Source organism: Quercus robur, chromosome 4, assembly GCF_932294415.1.
Source record: "Quercus robur chromosome 4, dhQueRobu3.1, whole genome shotgun sequence".
NCBI classification, from domain to species: domain Eukaryota; kingdom Viridiplantae; phylum Streptophyta; class Magnoliopsida; order Fagales; family Fagaceae; genus Quercus; species Quercus robur.
In genome coordinates this window covers 82,699,465-82,717,792 of record NC_065537.1, presented here as the reverse complement: position 1 = coordinate 82,717,792, position 18,328 = coordinate 82,699,465, and the positions used below count along the sequence as shown (strand labels likewise).

The 18,328-nt window shown below is 33.2% G+C and overlaps 1 protein-coding gene and 1 pseudogene across 1 annotated transcript; both read left to right on the top strand.

Annotated features, from left to right (window-relative positions):
* Positions 1 to 213: 213 nt before the first annotated feature.
* LOC126723994 (cytochrome P450 705A12-like) lies at positions 214 to 3,231 on the top strand. The gene is made up of 2 exons (XM_050428043.1): positions 214 to 1,179; positions 2,520 to 3,231. Exons 1-2 carry the CDS (start codon positions 289 to 291, stop codon positions 3,141 to 3,143), a joined length of 1,515 nt encoding a protein of 504 aa, XP_050284000.1. The 5' UTR covers positions 214 to 288; the 3' UTR covers positions 3,144 to 3,231.
* Positions 3,232 to 10,303: 7,072 nt separating this feature from the next.
* Positions 10,304 to 11,613, top strand: LOC126723995 (thaumatin-like protein; annotated as a pseudogene).
* Positions 11,614 to 18,328: the final 6,715 nt, after the last annotated feature.

Below are 18,328 nucleotides of genomic sequence, written 5' to 3'. Positions count from 1 at the left end.
TTTTGAGCAACATTTTGAGCATTTCAAACATACTTATACATATTTTCATACACTTTTTCATCCATATGTATATCAAAAATACTCAAACAACATTTCAAGTGAGCTTCACAAGTGGCAGTTAAATTATTAGCAAGTCAATATCAATCATAAAACGATTTTGAAAGTAGAACAATAATTAAGCAGCAATGTCAACAAAGAGTACTTCAGGATCAATTATAAAGCTACCCATAAATTGAGAGTTTAACAAGTTCATACAAACTTGTCCTTGGAGTGAGTATCAGAGTAATCATGGCCACAATTACTGATTACCAATATTACTTCCTGTGTTTCCTCCTTTATTTCCTCTCAACTCTCTTACTCAAGTCCTTGTTCAAGACAAAGAACCCTCTAAACCTCCCTCCAAGCCCACCAGTCCTCCCAATCATTGGTCATCTCCACCTTCTTGGTCCATCTTTATTCAAATCCCTTCACAGCCTCTCCAACAAATATGGTCCTCTCCTCTATCTCCGGTTTGGTGCTACGCGGTGCCTTGCTGTGTCAACGGCTTCCGTTGCCACTGAAATATTTAAAACCAATGACGTTACCTTTTCAGATCGACCACCGCTCGCTTTCAGCGATAAATTACCATATGGAAGATATGGATTTTTCATAGCTCCATACGGTAATTACTGGAAGTTCATAAAAAAACTTTGCAATTCTGAATTGCTCAGTGCCCGTCAAGTTGAACAATCCCAGGCTGTTCGACACGAAGAACTGACTTGGTTTTTGCGTAAAGTGTTAGAGAGTGCTGAGAGAAAACAGGTCCTTGACATTGGTGCTGAGTTGATGAAGCTTACAAACAATTCTTCATGTAGGTTGATTATGAGCATGAGGTGTTCAGATGACAGTGATGAAGCTGAGAGGATTAGGCAGTTGGTGAAGGAATCCTTTGAGGTTGGTGCAAAGGTATCCTTTGGGGATGTGTTGGGGCCACTGAGGTTTTTGGCTTTTTGGCTATATGGAAGGAAGGCCATAGATTTGACCTTAAGGTACGATGAGATTTTAGAAAGGGTGTTGAAGCAGCATGAAGAGAGTCCTCAAATAGAGAATGAGGATTTAGTGGACATACTATTGAAAGTGTATCAAGATGACAAAGCTGAGTTCAAGATTAACAGAACACATCTCAAGGCTTTCTTACTAGTAAGTCACCTTTGTTTTTGTCTGTGTTTCTCTTTTTCAACTTCATTGTTGCATGACTAGAATGAAAGCATGATCCATTTCTTTTTAAGGGACATTTTACAAGGGAAAAGAAAAGGGATATATGACAGGTCACAATTGATAAAACATAAAGTAGTACACTTAGGAATGATTAATTTTTATTCAATTCTGCATATATATTTTTTGTTTTTATTTTCTTCCCTCAATTCTTTTCAACCTCCTTAATTCATTATCAATTCATTTGGTTCCTTAATACAACAGCCAAGCTAAAAGTAAATTTCTTAAATAAGGCTTAAAGGTTCAAATTGGGTATACAAAATGGTGTCATCCTTTCTTTTCCCTAGTCATTTTGAGATATCAAAGATTGATTTAGTCATTGACTTGTTTGGGATAGGCGTTTTGACAAAGAGAAAATTACACATTGTTCTTTGGAACTTATGAGTATTTTTTGGCTTAAAAAAGAAAAAGAAAAATATCCCAAATATATACACACATATATAGAGTAAGACTTAGGTACAATTCTTAAATGTTGTTCCTTAAGTTCCTCTCTTAAAATTATGCTATGTGGCTACTTAATTTAAAAAATAAATTTCCATCCATAAAAAACAGCATCTAAGGTACTTACATAAGTTTTGTATATATACATATATATATATATATATATATATATATATATATATATATATATATATTCAGTTTCAAAGGAACATATACATTGTAGAAAATCAATACTTAAGTTGCATTTTTAAGGAATCAAAAGTTGTAACGTACAAAAATGACAAAGAAGATGTAAAATTAATAAATAATAGAGATATTTTTATCTCAATGATAGCTTATTATATTTGAACTATTTTTTATTGATAATTACACACATATGGCTATTTTACGTCCAAAACCTCATTTCTATTATCTAACTACTAAGGCGAAAGTGATATTTAACGCTTTGTTTGTTTCGTTATACAATAGTTTACATCTTTTTGTTTCATTATAAAAATGTTATACGAAAAATATTTTCAACATTTTATTATTTTTGTTTTATTGGAAAATTTGGTCAAACTCAGAAGTCTTTTCCGTTGACAATAAAATTATTTGTAAATAAAAATAAAACAATTAAAGATTTCCTTGAATTGAAAAGTCAAACTAATCTATCTGTAAAACAAAACAAAATAGGAGAACTTCAATTATTGCTATGCTAAAATCCTCTACAAAATTATTTGGCATCACAATGCAATACTCTCTGCTACAATCATTACAGATATCAAATACCATTTACAACAAACTCTTTATCCATTTCATTGATTCAAATGATGCCCTTCCCCTAGGATCTATTCATTGCGGGCACAGGTACCTCATCAGAGGCCATGCAATGGACAATAGCTGAACTCATCAATCATCCTTACGTTTTCAATAAGGTCAGAGAAGAGATCAAATTTGTAGTTGGTAGCACTAGACTTGTGGAGGAATCAGATGTTCAAAGTCTCCCATACTTGCAAGCAGTTGTGAAGGAAGCATTAAGACTACACCCAACAGTGCCTGTTGTAATAAGAGAGTGCCGCGAAGCTTGTAAAATCAAAGAATTTGATATACCAGAAAAAACTATGGTGGCAATAAATGTATATACAATAATGAGAGATGGAAAAATATGGGATTATCCAAATGATTTTCGGCCAGAGAGGTTCATGGTTTCTTCCAAAGAAAAAGAAAATGCTATGGAATATATTCCTTTTGGGGCTGGGAGGCGAGCATGCCCAGGTTCAAAGTTAGCACTCAGTTTGATACACACTACAATTGCAACAATGGTTCAATGCTTTGATTGGAAGGTTGGTGGAGAGGGAGAGCAAGTTAAGGCTAATATGCAAGTCGGACCAGGCATAACTATGCCCATGGCTCATCCATTTAAATGTCTTCCGGTTGTTCACTTCAATCCATTTGCTTCTTCAATGTAATTCAATAACTTAGACCACTTAAATTGCGCTCATCCCTTCATAGCACTTGCTTTGAAAATTATGGAATAAATATGCAGAATTATATATATATATATATTTATGGGTTTTACTAAAAAATTTTAGAAAGCCTTTTTTATGGAAAAAGTGAAAAAAGTGATTTAACTTTTTTTTTTAGCTTTTTCAATAATTGCATATTACAATCTGTAAGTAACATGTAATGTTTCAACTTTCGAGGCACACTATGTTTAATAAAATGTTCTTATAAAATATGTCCAATAGTATAAAATAACTAGTCTAATTATGCATTCTATGTATAAGACAATGTAATGAGGTTTTTTTTTTTTTTTTTCCCCTTAACACTGCCTGGCTCATTCTTCGACTATGATATATATATATCTCTCATTTGTATATCTCCAAATGACCAACAAATTAAACTAAGACCCCCAAACCCTTAAAAACTCTCGATAAATACAAACTTCAGTCTAGCAAAATCAGAAGTCATACAGTTCATAAATGGCCACAAAGAAAACAAAAAACAATGTCAAGCGAGCTTCACATGTTCATACTATATATTATATGGTTACAGTTTCGTATTTCATTACATGCGGTGGACAAGATACTAATTGATTCATTCTCAAAAAAAAAAAAAAAAGATACTACTTGATTTCCTCACTCACAGCTACGGTATAATCAAAACACTTTCGTTAAGTATTCCGGTTAACATGTTCTTTAAAATTTAACATTTCTAATTTTACGCATATTCTCATATTCAAGAAATTTGGGCTGAATAAATGCAATAGTTAAAATGTTGACTTCAATGCAAGAGTTAGAAAAATCCAATTAGATCTGAAAGGTCGTACTATATTTTGTCTGAGATTCGACCCCAATTAAAAGTAAGCAAGAGTTAAATTACAATGCCAAGTGAGTACTATTGGCCACTCTTTAACTGTTCCTTTGGCACTGTTGACTTCAACTCTATTCATTGTACTTCACACATAATATGAAGTGTTTTAGTTTAGATCCATTATTACAAAACTGGTATGTAACACGTGTTTACACACGAGAATAATGAATTATAGTGGTGTTATTTATGTTAGCTTGTGTTATAAAATATATATAGAAAATTAGTTCAACCAGGATATTTGGAAATACTAAAATAGTTTTTTTATAAACTATTTTTTTTTAAAAAAAAGTTTTTAAAAAAATTGCAAGAAATAATTTTCATGATATTGGTTATGCCAAGTTTCTCATTACACTGCTATTATTTATATGATTTTGAAAATCATTATTATATACTACATATTCAATATCAATTCACAATTATTGTCCATGTAATTCTACTAAATACAATATAAAATAAAAGAATAAATTAGTCTAATAATATCTCCTAAATTGAATGAGAATAGGTGCATGAGATCGTTTAGCTTAATTATAATTTGTTACGTTCAAGATCCTAGCATACAAAATATCTGAATAGAAAAAATATAAAAAAAAAAATGTTCATTAGTTCAAAAAAAAAAAAAAAAAAAAGCAAAAATCTAAACAATTTAATTTCTATGGAAAACTAAGAAAATAGCTAGTGTCATAAAATATATAGGATCTTAGTTCAACCAGGACATTTGGAAGTACTAAAATAGTTTTTTTATAAACTATTTTTAAAAATATAGTTTTTAAAAAAATTGCAGGAAATAATTTTAAAAAAAAATTACAAGAAATTTCTTGCAATTTTCATGATATTGGTTACGCCAAGTTTCTCATTATACTGCTATTATTTATATAATTTTGAAAATCACTATTGGATATAATGTTGCGGAAGCCTGAAGAGAAGCACACATGATACTTTCTTGATGGAACAGAAACTAAACTGTTAGTTCTTGGTAGAAAACTTCGAATCCACGAGAGGTTCCTTGAATCCACAAGGTGATAGGTTTGGAATCCACCAAAGAACACAATAGACACAAGTCTGAATTTTTATTGATAATAAACTATGAAAAACATTTACAAACTTAGGGGACTATTTAAGGGCTCCCTAAAACTTGACAGATAAGAAAATATAATCTAAAATAACTCCTAATTGATACATAACCATAACAGGAATCAAATTTGACCTAAAAAGCATTAAATGCACCTAAAAACAAGGAAATAAATCACCTAAACCTAAAATAACGAAAATTATATAAACATACCAAATATAAAAGATTACAGAAATTAATTAGAATATTTTGTCCTACATCAGACCCCTCCACTTGAAATAAACTCGCCTCGATTTTATTCTTGAAATCTGAAATCTTCCACTCCAAATAAACAAATACTTTGAATGTTTTAATAACTTGATCCGATTTTGAAACTTGAATCCTTCATAAAGTGTGGCATAAAATTTCTTCTCATCTACTTTCAATTTATTTGCAACATCAATCAAAAATGGGTTGATAATAAAATTAAAATTTTCTACTCCAAGAAAATCAACATATTATGTAGTCGTCTTCAATAAATCAACCAAAACCTGGGGGTTGTGGATGATGGACTTGTCCTCACCTTTGACCTCAAGTGGAACTTCCACATTATTCTCAATAATTACTATCTCTTGATTTCTGTGATCTTCCACAATTAACTCATTCTTCTTTTCAAGTTTCAATTCAACAACTTGTTGCAAGTCTTGACCTCTTTTAACCACTTCAAAAGTTTCTCTAGAAATAGGCTGCTTCTTTTCAACCATCAAACTCTTTTCTTTACTTGATACATGGACTTGGCTGTGATAATTTTGGTTTTGACATTTTATGTTGTGAACATATTGATTTTCATATGAATATACAAATTTATAATCCACACCTGTATAATCTAGTATATCATTATAGTCATTAGGAAACCATAAATCAATTAATACTTTTTTCATTCTTTGCCAAGAGCAAATTGGATGCTTACCTCGTCGCTTTCTATCGATTTGAATCTCTTCACACCATTCCTCTGCTTCATCGTCCAATTTATTCGATGCAAGCCGCACCTTTTCTTCATCACAAATCTTCCAAAAATTAAAATACTCTTCCAAATCAAGAAGCCAGTCAATAAAATCCATCTTACACATATCTCCGTCAAAGAATGGAATTTTCTTGTAGTTAGGAGTGCGTCTTTGAATATATCAAACAATGTTGTTGCAAGATGATTTCCTAGCAAGAAGAGTAGCAATCTTTTGCTGGATTTCGCCTATAATTTTATGACTCTTTTCACAAAATTGGTGATTCTCATCACGAAAATTAAGGAACTTTGCCCTAGTGAGGACTGGGTTGTTGATGTCGTCACTGCCGTCATTGTTATGGTGCTCACCGTCTTGCCTGTTAGCCATCAAACTAGGGTAAGTCAAGGTTTTGATACCAATTGATGTCATAGAAGCCTAACGAAAAGCACACACAATACTCTCTTGATGGAACAGAAACTAAACTGTTAGGTCCTAGTAATAAACCTCAAATCCACAAGGAGTTCCTTGAATCCACAAGGTGATAGGTCTGGAATCCACCAGAGAACACAATAGACACAAGTCTGAATTTTTATTGATAATAAACTATGAAAAACGTTTACAAACTTAGGGGCCTATTTAAGGGCTCCTTAAAACTTGACAGGCAAGAAAATATAATCTAAAATAACTCCTAATTGATATCTAACCATAACAGGAATCAAATTTGACCTAAAAAGCATTAAATGCACCTAAAAACAAGAAAATAAATCATCTAAACCTAAAATAACGAAAATTACATGAAAATACCAAATATAAAAGATTACAGAAATTAATTAGAATATTTTGTCTTTCATCAAGATACTACATATACAATATCAATTCACAATTACTGTCCGTGAAATTCTACTAAATACAGCATAAAATAAAAGAATAAATTGGTCCAATAGTGTCTCCTAAATTGAATGAGGATAGGTGCATGAGATCGTTTAGCTTAATTACAATTTGTTACGTTCAAGATCTTGACATACAAAATATCTGAATAGAAATAGTATAAAAAATATACTCATTAGTTCAAAGAAAAAATAATAGCAAAAATCTAAACAATTTAATTTGTATGGAAAACTAAGAAAAGAAAATTTTAATTTTGAATCTAATTAAATTTTCTCTAAGCATTGGTTATATATATATATATATATATATATATATATATATATATGATTAGGTTTTTTTACAATTTATTTATATTGAACTCCTTGTTTTCTACATTGAATTAACTCACTTAACACAAAAATTAAAAAACATACATTAGATGAGATATGTGGCGCAAAATTAAGCTGTAATTGAATTCCAATTTTTACATTAAATTAACTAACTTAGCACAAAAATTTTAAAACATAGATTAGATGAGACACATGGCGCAAAATTAGACTCTAATTGAATTCTAATTTGAAATCTAATTGGATTTTCTCTCAACTTTATATATATATATATATATATATATATATATATTGTTCTCAATAACATGACAAAGTTCAATAGTATCTATTACAAGTGTACAGTCTTAAGAATCTGTAGTTCTTGTGAAGTTACCACTTACTTCTTATTGAAATTAACCACCCTTGAGTCACAATAAATTAGTAGAATTAGAACCTAGCAACAGCAAAAATATGTCTATCAATACACAAATTTCCCACTTAAAAATTTGTTCTTATACTTAACAGTATAATTAACAATATAATCTTGGACAATATTGATATTTCCAAAATTTTCCATTTGTTCACTTAACTATCTAGTTCACTTTCAGCTTTGTTTAGATTGTTCTATTTCACATATTTCCACTATCTATAAATTGGCATGAAAGTACAGCAATTCTACAGAATTCTAGCATTTCATTATATGTCCAACCATCATATAACCTACTACTATTCTTTAGAAGCCTCATATTATAATCTGAATTGATCAATCCAATAGCCCATTATTCCCTTGATGCCGCAAAACATAAATGATAAGGCTGGACTAAGTATTTGAACAATGATAGGTGCATAGATGCATGACAAATTGGTGAACTTAGATAGTATATGACTTCTTTATATCTGCGTTACATTGGCTAATCAGATTTTGGGCTTAAAAATATTGTTGCATAATCAGATTTTGGGCTTAAAAATATTGCTGCATAATCAAATTTTTTGCTTAAAATCATTGCTACATATCGTAAAGGCTTAGAGATGATATCTAATAACCATAAGGCGTGGAAGGTATCTAATAACCCTAATGCAAAATTTTCCATTAATTTAATTATAGATATTCATGAAACTAACGCCTATTAGCTCCATTCCAGACATATGGGTCTATGTACTTTGCCTAGTCTCTTATATAATAACAATCATAGGACAGCTTTTTCATTAATATAATGATAGGTTGAGTTTCATGAAACCAACGCCAATTATTCTACTAGGTACCAAAAATAATAGATGCATAGACTCATGTCTTCCTATAAGCATGGGGACAATTGCTAGACCTTGAACAATTCCAACTTCCTAAAATTATGGCAGAACAAAATCATACATGAAATTAATTCTCACGCACAACCGTAGAGATGAAAAGAAAAGGCTTAAACGTGTATTGCGGCTAAACAGAAGGAAACCTCTTCTATATATACGTATAACTTAAGAGGTAAAAGGCTAGCGTTTTTAAAATTTATCAAAGCTCATATATTTACTTATGTCATCTTGCTTGGGTCTCTTATACTATAATAATTATCTGATTTAAATATCTTAGACCCAAATCAATTAAATCCATTTATTTGTGGGCCTCTTGTTTAATTTTTATATATGAAATAAATTAGTAATAAAATTATGGAATGTTACAACAGGTGTGGTCATAGTCCTGGCCCACTTAAATCTAAATTTAATATGGTGTAAGATCACCCAAAAAATAGTGAAACTTGTCACTATTCAGACCCACAACTTCAAACTTACAAGATAATAAGACACAAAAACTTCTTACCACTAAAGCAGCCCCTCGATATGTTATCCTCCATCTTTCTATGCACCATAACTTGGTGCAAATATTTTAATGGTAGAGTAACCTGACCTCACAAAGCTATTACTAAACAAAACAACAGCAATTGCTCAGAAAATATTTCAATAATAAGCTCACCTAACATTTCACAAAGTCAATACTAAACAAAACAACAACAATTGCCTAGAAAATATTTCAATGATAAGCCCACCAAACATTTCACAAAGTCAATACTAATAACAAAACAACAAATATTTTATTCATAAATGATACCTTATAGATTATAAAGAAAATCTTATGTTTTGCCTGGACAATTGAGTACAGCTAAGACGAGTTGATTAGGCAATTAAAAAATTACACTCAATTTAAATTTAATTAAGAAAATTGACATCCCATTGAATCCTTTGCTTCCAGCCCAAAGCCCTAAGAATATATTCTTCTTTTCATTTCTTTCTTTTTGTTATTAATATTTTTAGTTGAATAAGATACAAAGGAGAGAGAAGAGCTACAAAAGGCTTCCTGGGTCAAGTTAATTTCCTTGTATAAGAAAGAAAACTCATGTTGTGATTGAAGAGATGGATTTGGGCCCAGGAGCAACATTGAAAGCAACCCAAACAAGCCCATGGGCCAAACTATTGGCCTGGCTAGAAGTGTTGAAAACATTCCAAATTATCAAAAAATAAATAAATAAATAAAAAATCATCTTCTCACTGATTTAAAAACGTTACCAAAAGTTTTCAATCAAATGCCTTGCAATATTGAGAAAAATATATCAGTTGCTATAACTTTTTAATCATCAAAATTTCAAATTGTTGTACTTTACCTAGAACTGTCACATGACAATGATCTGAAGAAAGCCCATTAGAGTTGTAGGCTAAATTATTGGGTTCAGACCCAATGACATCGGTTAAGCATCTTCATGAATTCGAGCATATGGGCTGGTCATACTGAGCATTAGATTGAAATAAACCACTTCACTCACAAGCTACAACTCCTAGCCGATTTTATACTTTTCTTTCCTTTGTTGAATAAATTTGTACCGATACTTTCCGTATCACAGTTTCAACAGAACAAAACTTGGTCCTTTTTGTTTATTCTGGTATAGACAATTCCCGGTTGTGACTATCTTAAAACAAAAGGTTGGTAATTGTTTGTTTCTTCTTTCAATTTATAATGATCAAAACACAAACACAAAACACACCCTTTCTCCTCCAAATTCCACAAACAAAAGCTATTCTTTCTTCCATACTTTCAACCATCTTTTATGGCATTGTACATATTTCCCATTCTTCTGGTTCTATCTCTATCAGGTATCATAATTCAAACCCATGTCACATCTTTTCTTAAACATTATTTGATATCAAAATTTTTTTTGGGGTGTGTGGGGGGTTTGATGTAGCTAATTATGTTCGAAAGCTAAACTACAAGAGATCCAGGAGAATGAGATCCATGAGATTTTAAATTCAAAACTTCTAACTAGTATCTTAGAACTACTTAAAGGATTCATTCCAATAATTACCTAGTGTGTATGAAACGGAAAACTATACATAAAAATAGAAATAGTTACTTTCCAAGAGTTTTGGATTACAAGAGATCCAGGAGAATGAGATTCATGAGATTTTAAATTCAAAACTTCTAACTAGTATCTTAGAACTACTGAAGGGATTCATTCCAATAATTACCTAGTGTGTATGAAACGGAAAACTATACATAAAAATAGAAATAGTTACTTTCCAAGAGTTTTGGACACACGTGTTAAAAATAAATAAATATTTTTTGAAACATTGTACATTGGGTATTAACTCTTAATGTAGCTAATGTTGATAAATATGTATGAATTTTCAGGAGCTGAAGCGGCTGTGTTTACATTGCAAAACAAATGTAGGAACACAATATGGCCAGGGATTCTACCTGGGAGTGGACAAATTCAGCTAATGAATGGAGGGTTTCAGCTTAACCCTGGTGAAGTTGTAAATGTCACTGCACCTAAGAAATGGTCAGGCCGGTTCTGGCCTCGTCGTTTTTGCAAGTTCGATTCCGCTGGTAATGGACAATGCTTGACAGGAGACTGGTGGCAAGCTACAATGTACTGGAGCTGGTGGTGCACCACCAGCAACACTTGCTGAGTTTACCTTAGATAGTCCTGTGGATTACTACGACGTTAGTCTCGTTGATGGCTATAACGTACGTGTTTCAATAGAATCTTTGAGCGGTACAGGGCCAACATGTAAACCAATTAGTTGTCTTGCGGAGTTGAATAGGCTCTGCCCTGTGGGATTGCGAGTGAAGAGAAATGGTCATGTTGTGGCGTGCAAGAGTGCTTGCTTGGCCTTCAACACACCTGAATATTGTTGTACTGGTGCATATGCCACCCCTGATTCATGCAAGCCTACCAGTTATTCCAAGGCTGTTTGCCCCGCGTCTTATAGTCATGCCTATGATGATCCCACAAGCACTTTCACTTGCCAAGACGGTAATTATTTGATTAGGTTCTGCTGAATATAGTGTAAAAAAGAAAGAAATGTGTGTGTGTGTATTGCAAAATTACGATGAGAAGTAAACTCTCCACGGACGTTGGGATGTATAACTATTCATATAAGAACATATGTAATTAAGATATACTTAAAGTAATTGTTTTAGTTAGTAATTTTTGTAACAATCATAAGTCTCTCAGGTCTCAATTGTCACTGTTGTAACATATATTTATATTCAGTTTTTTTTTTTCCCTATTCTTTGATAAGCAATGACCTTTCGACTTTTGGTATATCATTGGGTGCATAACAGTGGGGTAAAATGCCTCTAGACATTGAAAAAAAATCACTTCTTATAACTTATAAGCACATATCCATGTGCTTCCCAAGGTGATATAAGATTCTAGGATTGATTCTTCCTTTGGTCCTTCACATGAGCTGTTCAAATTGTTGTGTGGGGCTGCCGACAATGAACGGACGATAGTTGGCTTGATGCGTATGATAGAATCTAGAATTGCCACACAATATAAAAGTCAAAAATCAAAATGATAATTTACCCAAAAATAAAAATGGGGTTCATGTTTTCTAGGTAAAGTACAACAATTTGAAATTTTGATGATTAAAAAGTTAGCAACTGATATATTTTTCTCAATATTGCGTGGCAGTTGATTGAAAACTTTTGGTATCGTTTTTAAATTAGTGAGAAGGTGTTTTTTTTTTTTTTTTTTGGTAATTTGGAATGTTTTTAACACTTCTAGCCAGGCCAATAGTTTGGCCCATGGGTTTGTCTGGGTTTCTTTGAATGTTGCTCCTGGGCCCAAATCCATCTCTTCAATCACAACATTACTTTTCTTACTGATACAAGTAGATTAACATGACTCAGGAAGCCTTTTGTAGCTCTTCTCTCTCCTTTGTATCTTATTCAACTAAAAATATTAATAATAAGAAAAAGGAAGAAAAGAAAAGAAGAATATACTCTTTGGGCTTTGGGCTAGAAGCAAAGGAATCAATGGGATGTCAATTTTCTTAATTAAATTAATTTGAGTGTAATTTTTTACTTGCCTAATCAACTCGTGTTAAGCAAAGCATAAGATTTTCTTTATAACTTATAAGGTATCGTTTATGAATAAAATATTTGTTGTTTTGTTTATTATTGACTTTATGAAATGTTAAGTGTGCTTATCACTGAAATGTTTTCTAAGCAATTGTTGTTGTTCTGTTTAGTAGTAGCTTTGTGAGGTAAGGTTACTTTACAATTAAAATATTTGCACCAAGTTATTGTGCATAGAAAGATGGGGGATAACTTATACAAGGGGTGGTTTAGTGGTAGGAAGTTTTTGTGTCTTGTTATCTTGTGAGTTTGAGGTTGTGGGTTTGAGTAGTGACAAGTCAAATTTCACTATTTTTCGGGTGATCCTACACCATGTCAAATATTTTAGTTGGTGATTGAAGTCGCGTACTGGGATTCACGCAATTGGTTAGTCACGTACTGGGAGTCGTGCATCTGAAAGGGGAACTGTCACTACAAAACAAGTCCAATTAGGTATTAGGATAAGGGTTCAACTGTAGGTTGCTAAGGTACTTGGATTCTTTTACTTGTAACCGCTTGTTGTGATAATAGTGGAGTTTCAGGAGTAGTGACCTAAAAATCACCCGGTGGGGTTTTTGCCATTAGGTTTTCTCCATTCGTAAACAAATCACCGTATCTTTTATTTTCCGCTGCATATTTAGTTTATTGGTGATTTGTTTGTGCTATCAGGCTTTGCATGATAAATTGATTAATTAATAACTTAGCTAATTAATTAATTAATTTCTATCACAAAGGATCATTCAGTTTGTGGCCTATCAATATTCATTATGACAAGTAATCCTCGTAGTTGAGGACACTATTACGTTCCGCTGGGGTGAGCTGCTTCTTGGTTGCAGCGGCCTTCTCTTCTGCAAGCTGCAGTAGGTGATACATGCACCTAAGAAGGAACATCAGGTTGTTTTCCTTTCGGATTTTGGCCATGGCCTGCCTACATTGCTCCATGTTTGCCCTTGGCATTGTCAGGGAGACTCAGTCCACCAAAGGTGCCCCGAGTAGAAGGAGATCATTATGTAAAGAGTTGGACTCGTTCATGCGATACTCCCATTCTCACCACAGTCCTGCATAATATTCCATCTCGTCGTTGTCTCTCTCCCTGCTATAGTTATCAAGAAAATGGGGAACACTACAAAAAACATGACTTGTTTCAACCCACTTTTTCCAAGGGTTCACTGAAAATGGTCGAAACAAACACTAACAAACTAACGCTAATTAAAATCTGACTAATCTAGTTACAATGGTAATTAAAACCCTTGAAATAAACTAAAACACTAAAATCCGCGTAATTGCTGCCTCCAAATTTTTACATTTTTCAACGAAATTCTAACACAACCCTTAATAAAAGATATCCAAATGTTTCAACCCTCAAAATAAAGTCTCTCTCTCTCCCTCAAACTCAGAATTCAGAAAACCAATTTTCGAATAAAGTCTTTGCTCACTCTCTTAGAAAACCCATTTTCATTTTGTTCAACCTTCCTCCAAACTAAATGATAACTCCTAGAAAATTCTCTCTCTCTCTCTCGAACTTTCAAAAACTTTCATGGAGTCCAACAACAACAAAACACAGAGACCATCAAATTCCTATGCAGTTATGGCGGGAAAATCCTCTCTCGCTACACCGATGGCATTCTTCGTTATGCCGGAGGCCTGACACGTGTCCTCGCTGTCGATCGCTCTATTTCTTTCACAGGTTTGTGTGCTCTTCCTTTTTCAGATTCAGTTTTTGTGAAGTCGTTTGGTTTTTTGTGAATAATTAATCAAATTTTTTTTCTTCTTCTTCTTGTTACTGAGTTAATGGTGAAGCTCAGAGAGTTCTGTGGCTCATCGGTGAATCTTCGGTGTCAATTGCCGACCGGCGACTTGGAAACCATAATTTCGATCACGTCCGACGATAGGTTAAGGTGCAATGGTTGGCGATCTTATCTCCAACGACGACCTGCCGTTGATAGTCAGAGCTTTCTCCTCTGCCCTTTTGTCTGCTCTCTCTCTCTGTTTTTTTCCTTAGAACTTTGCAAAGAATTTTTTTGTATTCTCTCTTGTTTTCTCTCTCTCATTCTCTCCATTGATATTTCTCTTCCTTGCCAATAATATAATTTGGGGCTAGGGTTTGGATACTTTGGAAATGGAATTACATACCAGTCCTTTGGAATCTGAAGTATGGTTTGAACATATTATATTGAAGAAATGCTTAAAAAGGAGTTGGTAAGTGATAATGGTGTAGTATTTCACTAATATCAATTTAAGTATGATTTGGATCTATGAGGTTTTTTTGTATTGCTGTGTCAATTTAATTTTAGGTTTCCTGTGGAAATGAGCATTGGTTTATCAATAGTATCAATTTAATTTTTACTTGGTTTGGGTCATTGCAATTCATTGCCCTGTTCAGCTTCTTTACATCGCAGAGATTTTTTACACTCATTTTGTTTATAAAACTTACTAGAGCTTATGAAGTTTATAAATTCATTTTCAAGTTATGTAGCTTGGAATTGGCAATCTATTTTTCCCTTATATTTGTTATTGTTCTGTTCCAATAAATACAAAGCCTGCATTCTTTTTTCTTTTTGATAAGATGTTTATGTCTAGCCTGAAAGTATTAACTCAGTGTAGTTATGGCATGGTGTCAATGCATCATATTGATGCATTATAAACTTGTAAAACTTCCTGTAGTGCTAGAAAATTCACCATTTGAGTATGTGCGTAACAGGAATAAGACCTTCCATCTGAGGCTAAATTTTGATTGCAGATATGGGCAATTTGACATTTAAATGATGACTTCCAAGTTTTCATGAAGCATTCCTTTACCTTAACATTAAAATTAATTACTATGGATTAATGCCGTACAAAAATGTACTTAGATTCAGAAAGTGTCATCTGTAATAATTGCTTGTAGCAGTTTGGGCTTAGGTTTGCAGGTTATTTCATAGTTAGTTTGGTATGGATTGCATGGTTATAGCTTTCTTGCAATTTAGATTCACTTGGAATATTAAAATTTGGAAAATTACCACAACGAGTACAACTTTGGCAAAAAAGCATACCTGTGGTATTATTTTGTTTTACATTGGATAGTGGAATGCCCATGATATTGTAGACGGGAAAACATAGCCTTATCACAACGCATTATATTAATCTGATAAGTCATCAAAATTGGTTGAAGGGTATGTGACTCTTTTTTGGGATGTGGAATTTTATCATTTTGCTGCAACTACTTCTTAAGCTCCCCATTTTATGGGATCTGTTAGGTTCTAAAGTTTTAGGATTTTATGTATTTAGAACTCTAATTTGTATTGTTGGCAAACCATGATCAAAACAATGTTTTAGAAGTGTAGTCTAGCTCAAAGTTGTGATTTTATGTAAAGTTGGAATCGAGTTAAAGCAAGAAGCATTGTGTCTTTCGGCCTGGCTCGATCGATCGAAAGACAGGCTCCATCAATCGAAGCTCGGGCAGAATTTTTTTCTACAGATTCGTCCAACTCAACCCTAACTGTTTTAAAACATTTTTAGAATTTCTTATTTGTCCTAAGTATAAAAGGCAAACCCTAGCCACGTTTTAATGTTGCTCGTAATTGCAATTTGTGTAAATCTCTTGTGAGATCTAGAGGAGCTTTCCTTTATACAAACTTAGGGTTTTCAAGGAGAAGATTTATCTACACCTTGATGATCAATTCAGTTGCTGCCATTGAAACTTAAAGAAAACACAAGCGGATGTGCTTGTATCTGGTGGTGAATCCAAGAAAGAAGGAGTCCGTGGATTAGGAGCTTGCACGTGGTCGTGTCAGTAAGTTCTACTGGTTGGTAGCAATAAGAAGTCAAGCGTGGGGGCTTGTAAGTCTTATTGTATGAACATCGATTCTTTCAAGATAGTGGATTCAAGTTTACCTTGAGGATAACTAGGTCAAATCCTCCCCAAGTTTTTACCGGTTTGGTTTCCTAGGTGATCATATCATGTGTTATTTATTTTCCGCTGTTTTGCATGATTTGATCTTTTATATTGTGATAACCTAGACTTGTTTAATTAGACTAAGTAACAACTTGGCTAATTTCCTAGGTTAAATCAATTGTTTAAGGGGTCTAAAAACTATCAAGTGGTATTAGAGCAGGTAACTCTTTTGTTGTTGATTCTTTGATCACTGAGCTGATCTTTGACCCCTGTTGTCATGGAACACGGACACTCTCTAGTTATTCCTCCTCACTTTGATGGGAATAATTATGCTTATTGAAAAGTAAGGATGAAAGCATTCCTAAAATCCATTGATGAGAGGGTGTGGAACTCCGTTGAATACAGATGGGAGAAGCCCACTACTCCTGTTAGTGAGTGGGAAACTTCTCAAAAAGAAGCAGTTGCGTTTAATAGCAAGGCTATAAATGCGATCTTTAACGCTGTTTCTATGAAGGAATTTAAGAGAATCTCTAATGTTGAGGTTGCTCATACTGCTTGGAATATCCTCCAAACTGTGCATAAGGCACAAAGGCTGTCAAAATCAATAAATTGCAGCAATTGACTTCTAAATTTGAAAGCATTAGGATGTCTGATGATAAATCTTTTGATGAATTCTATACTAAATTGAATGATATTGTTAATTCTGCTTTTAATTTGGGTGAAATCTATGATCAACCTAAAATTGTTAGGAAGATTCTTAGATCTTTAACTGAAGACTTTACACCCAAGGTGACTGCCATTACTGAAAGCAAGGATGTGGACTCCATCCCTGTTGATGAACTTGTAGGATCTCTTCAATCTTATGAGTTAGATCTACCCAAAACTACCAAATCCAAATCAATGGCTCTTAAGTCAAATGATGATGTTGAAGGTGGTGGATTTGATGATGAGCTTTCTGTTATAGAGATTGTCTACCTTGCCAAGAGCTTTAGAAATTTTCTCAAGAATAGTAATAGAAAGGCAAGAGGCACAAACACTGCTGAACTTAGAAACTTTAGGAAGCATGATCCCACTAAAGTTAACAATAATGATAAACCTAGAGATAAAGTAGGTCAATCTTCCAATAATTCCTTGGGCTCTCAGTGTTTTGGATGTCAAGGGTATGGACACATGAAATCTGAATGTCCTACCTATTTAAAGTCTAAGGGTAAGGCTATGGCTATAACCCTTAGTGATGGTGAAGTTTCTGATAATGAGTCTGATTGTGATGAGAATGGAAACTTCATTGCTTTCACCGCTACTGCTGTAGTTGATAAGAGTATATCTGTTGAAGAGAACCCTTCTGATGGGGAACTCTCTGAAGATGCAGATCTTCAAGAGACCTATAATAAACTTTGCAAAGTTGCTACAAAGGATGCTATGAATGTTGAACTTGGCCTGAAGAAAATTGAATCTCTTGAGCTTGAAAAGAAAAATTTGCTTGTTAAACTGTTTGATACTAATGAACTTTTGAACAATGTGAAAACTGAAAATATGCTTTTGCTTGATAAAGTTAAATCTTTGAACTTGATTTATCTGCTACTAGATCTACTAGTTCTAAACTTGATCAAATGCTGAGTGTTCAAAAGTCTTCTTCTGACAAAACTGGATTAGGTTATGTTGAAAGCATCTCTGTGTCCGCTCCCCATTCCACAAAGTTTATTTCTTCATCTTCTTCTTCTGAACCTTCCGTGAGTGAGATAGTGAGTGAAACTGTCAAACCCCCTGTGAGTGAAGTTG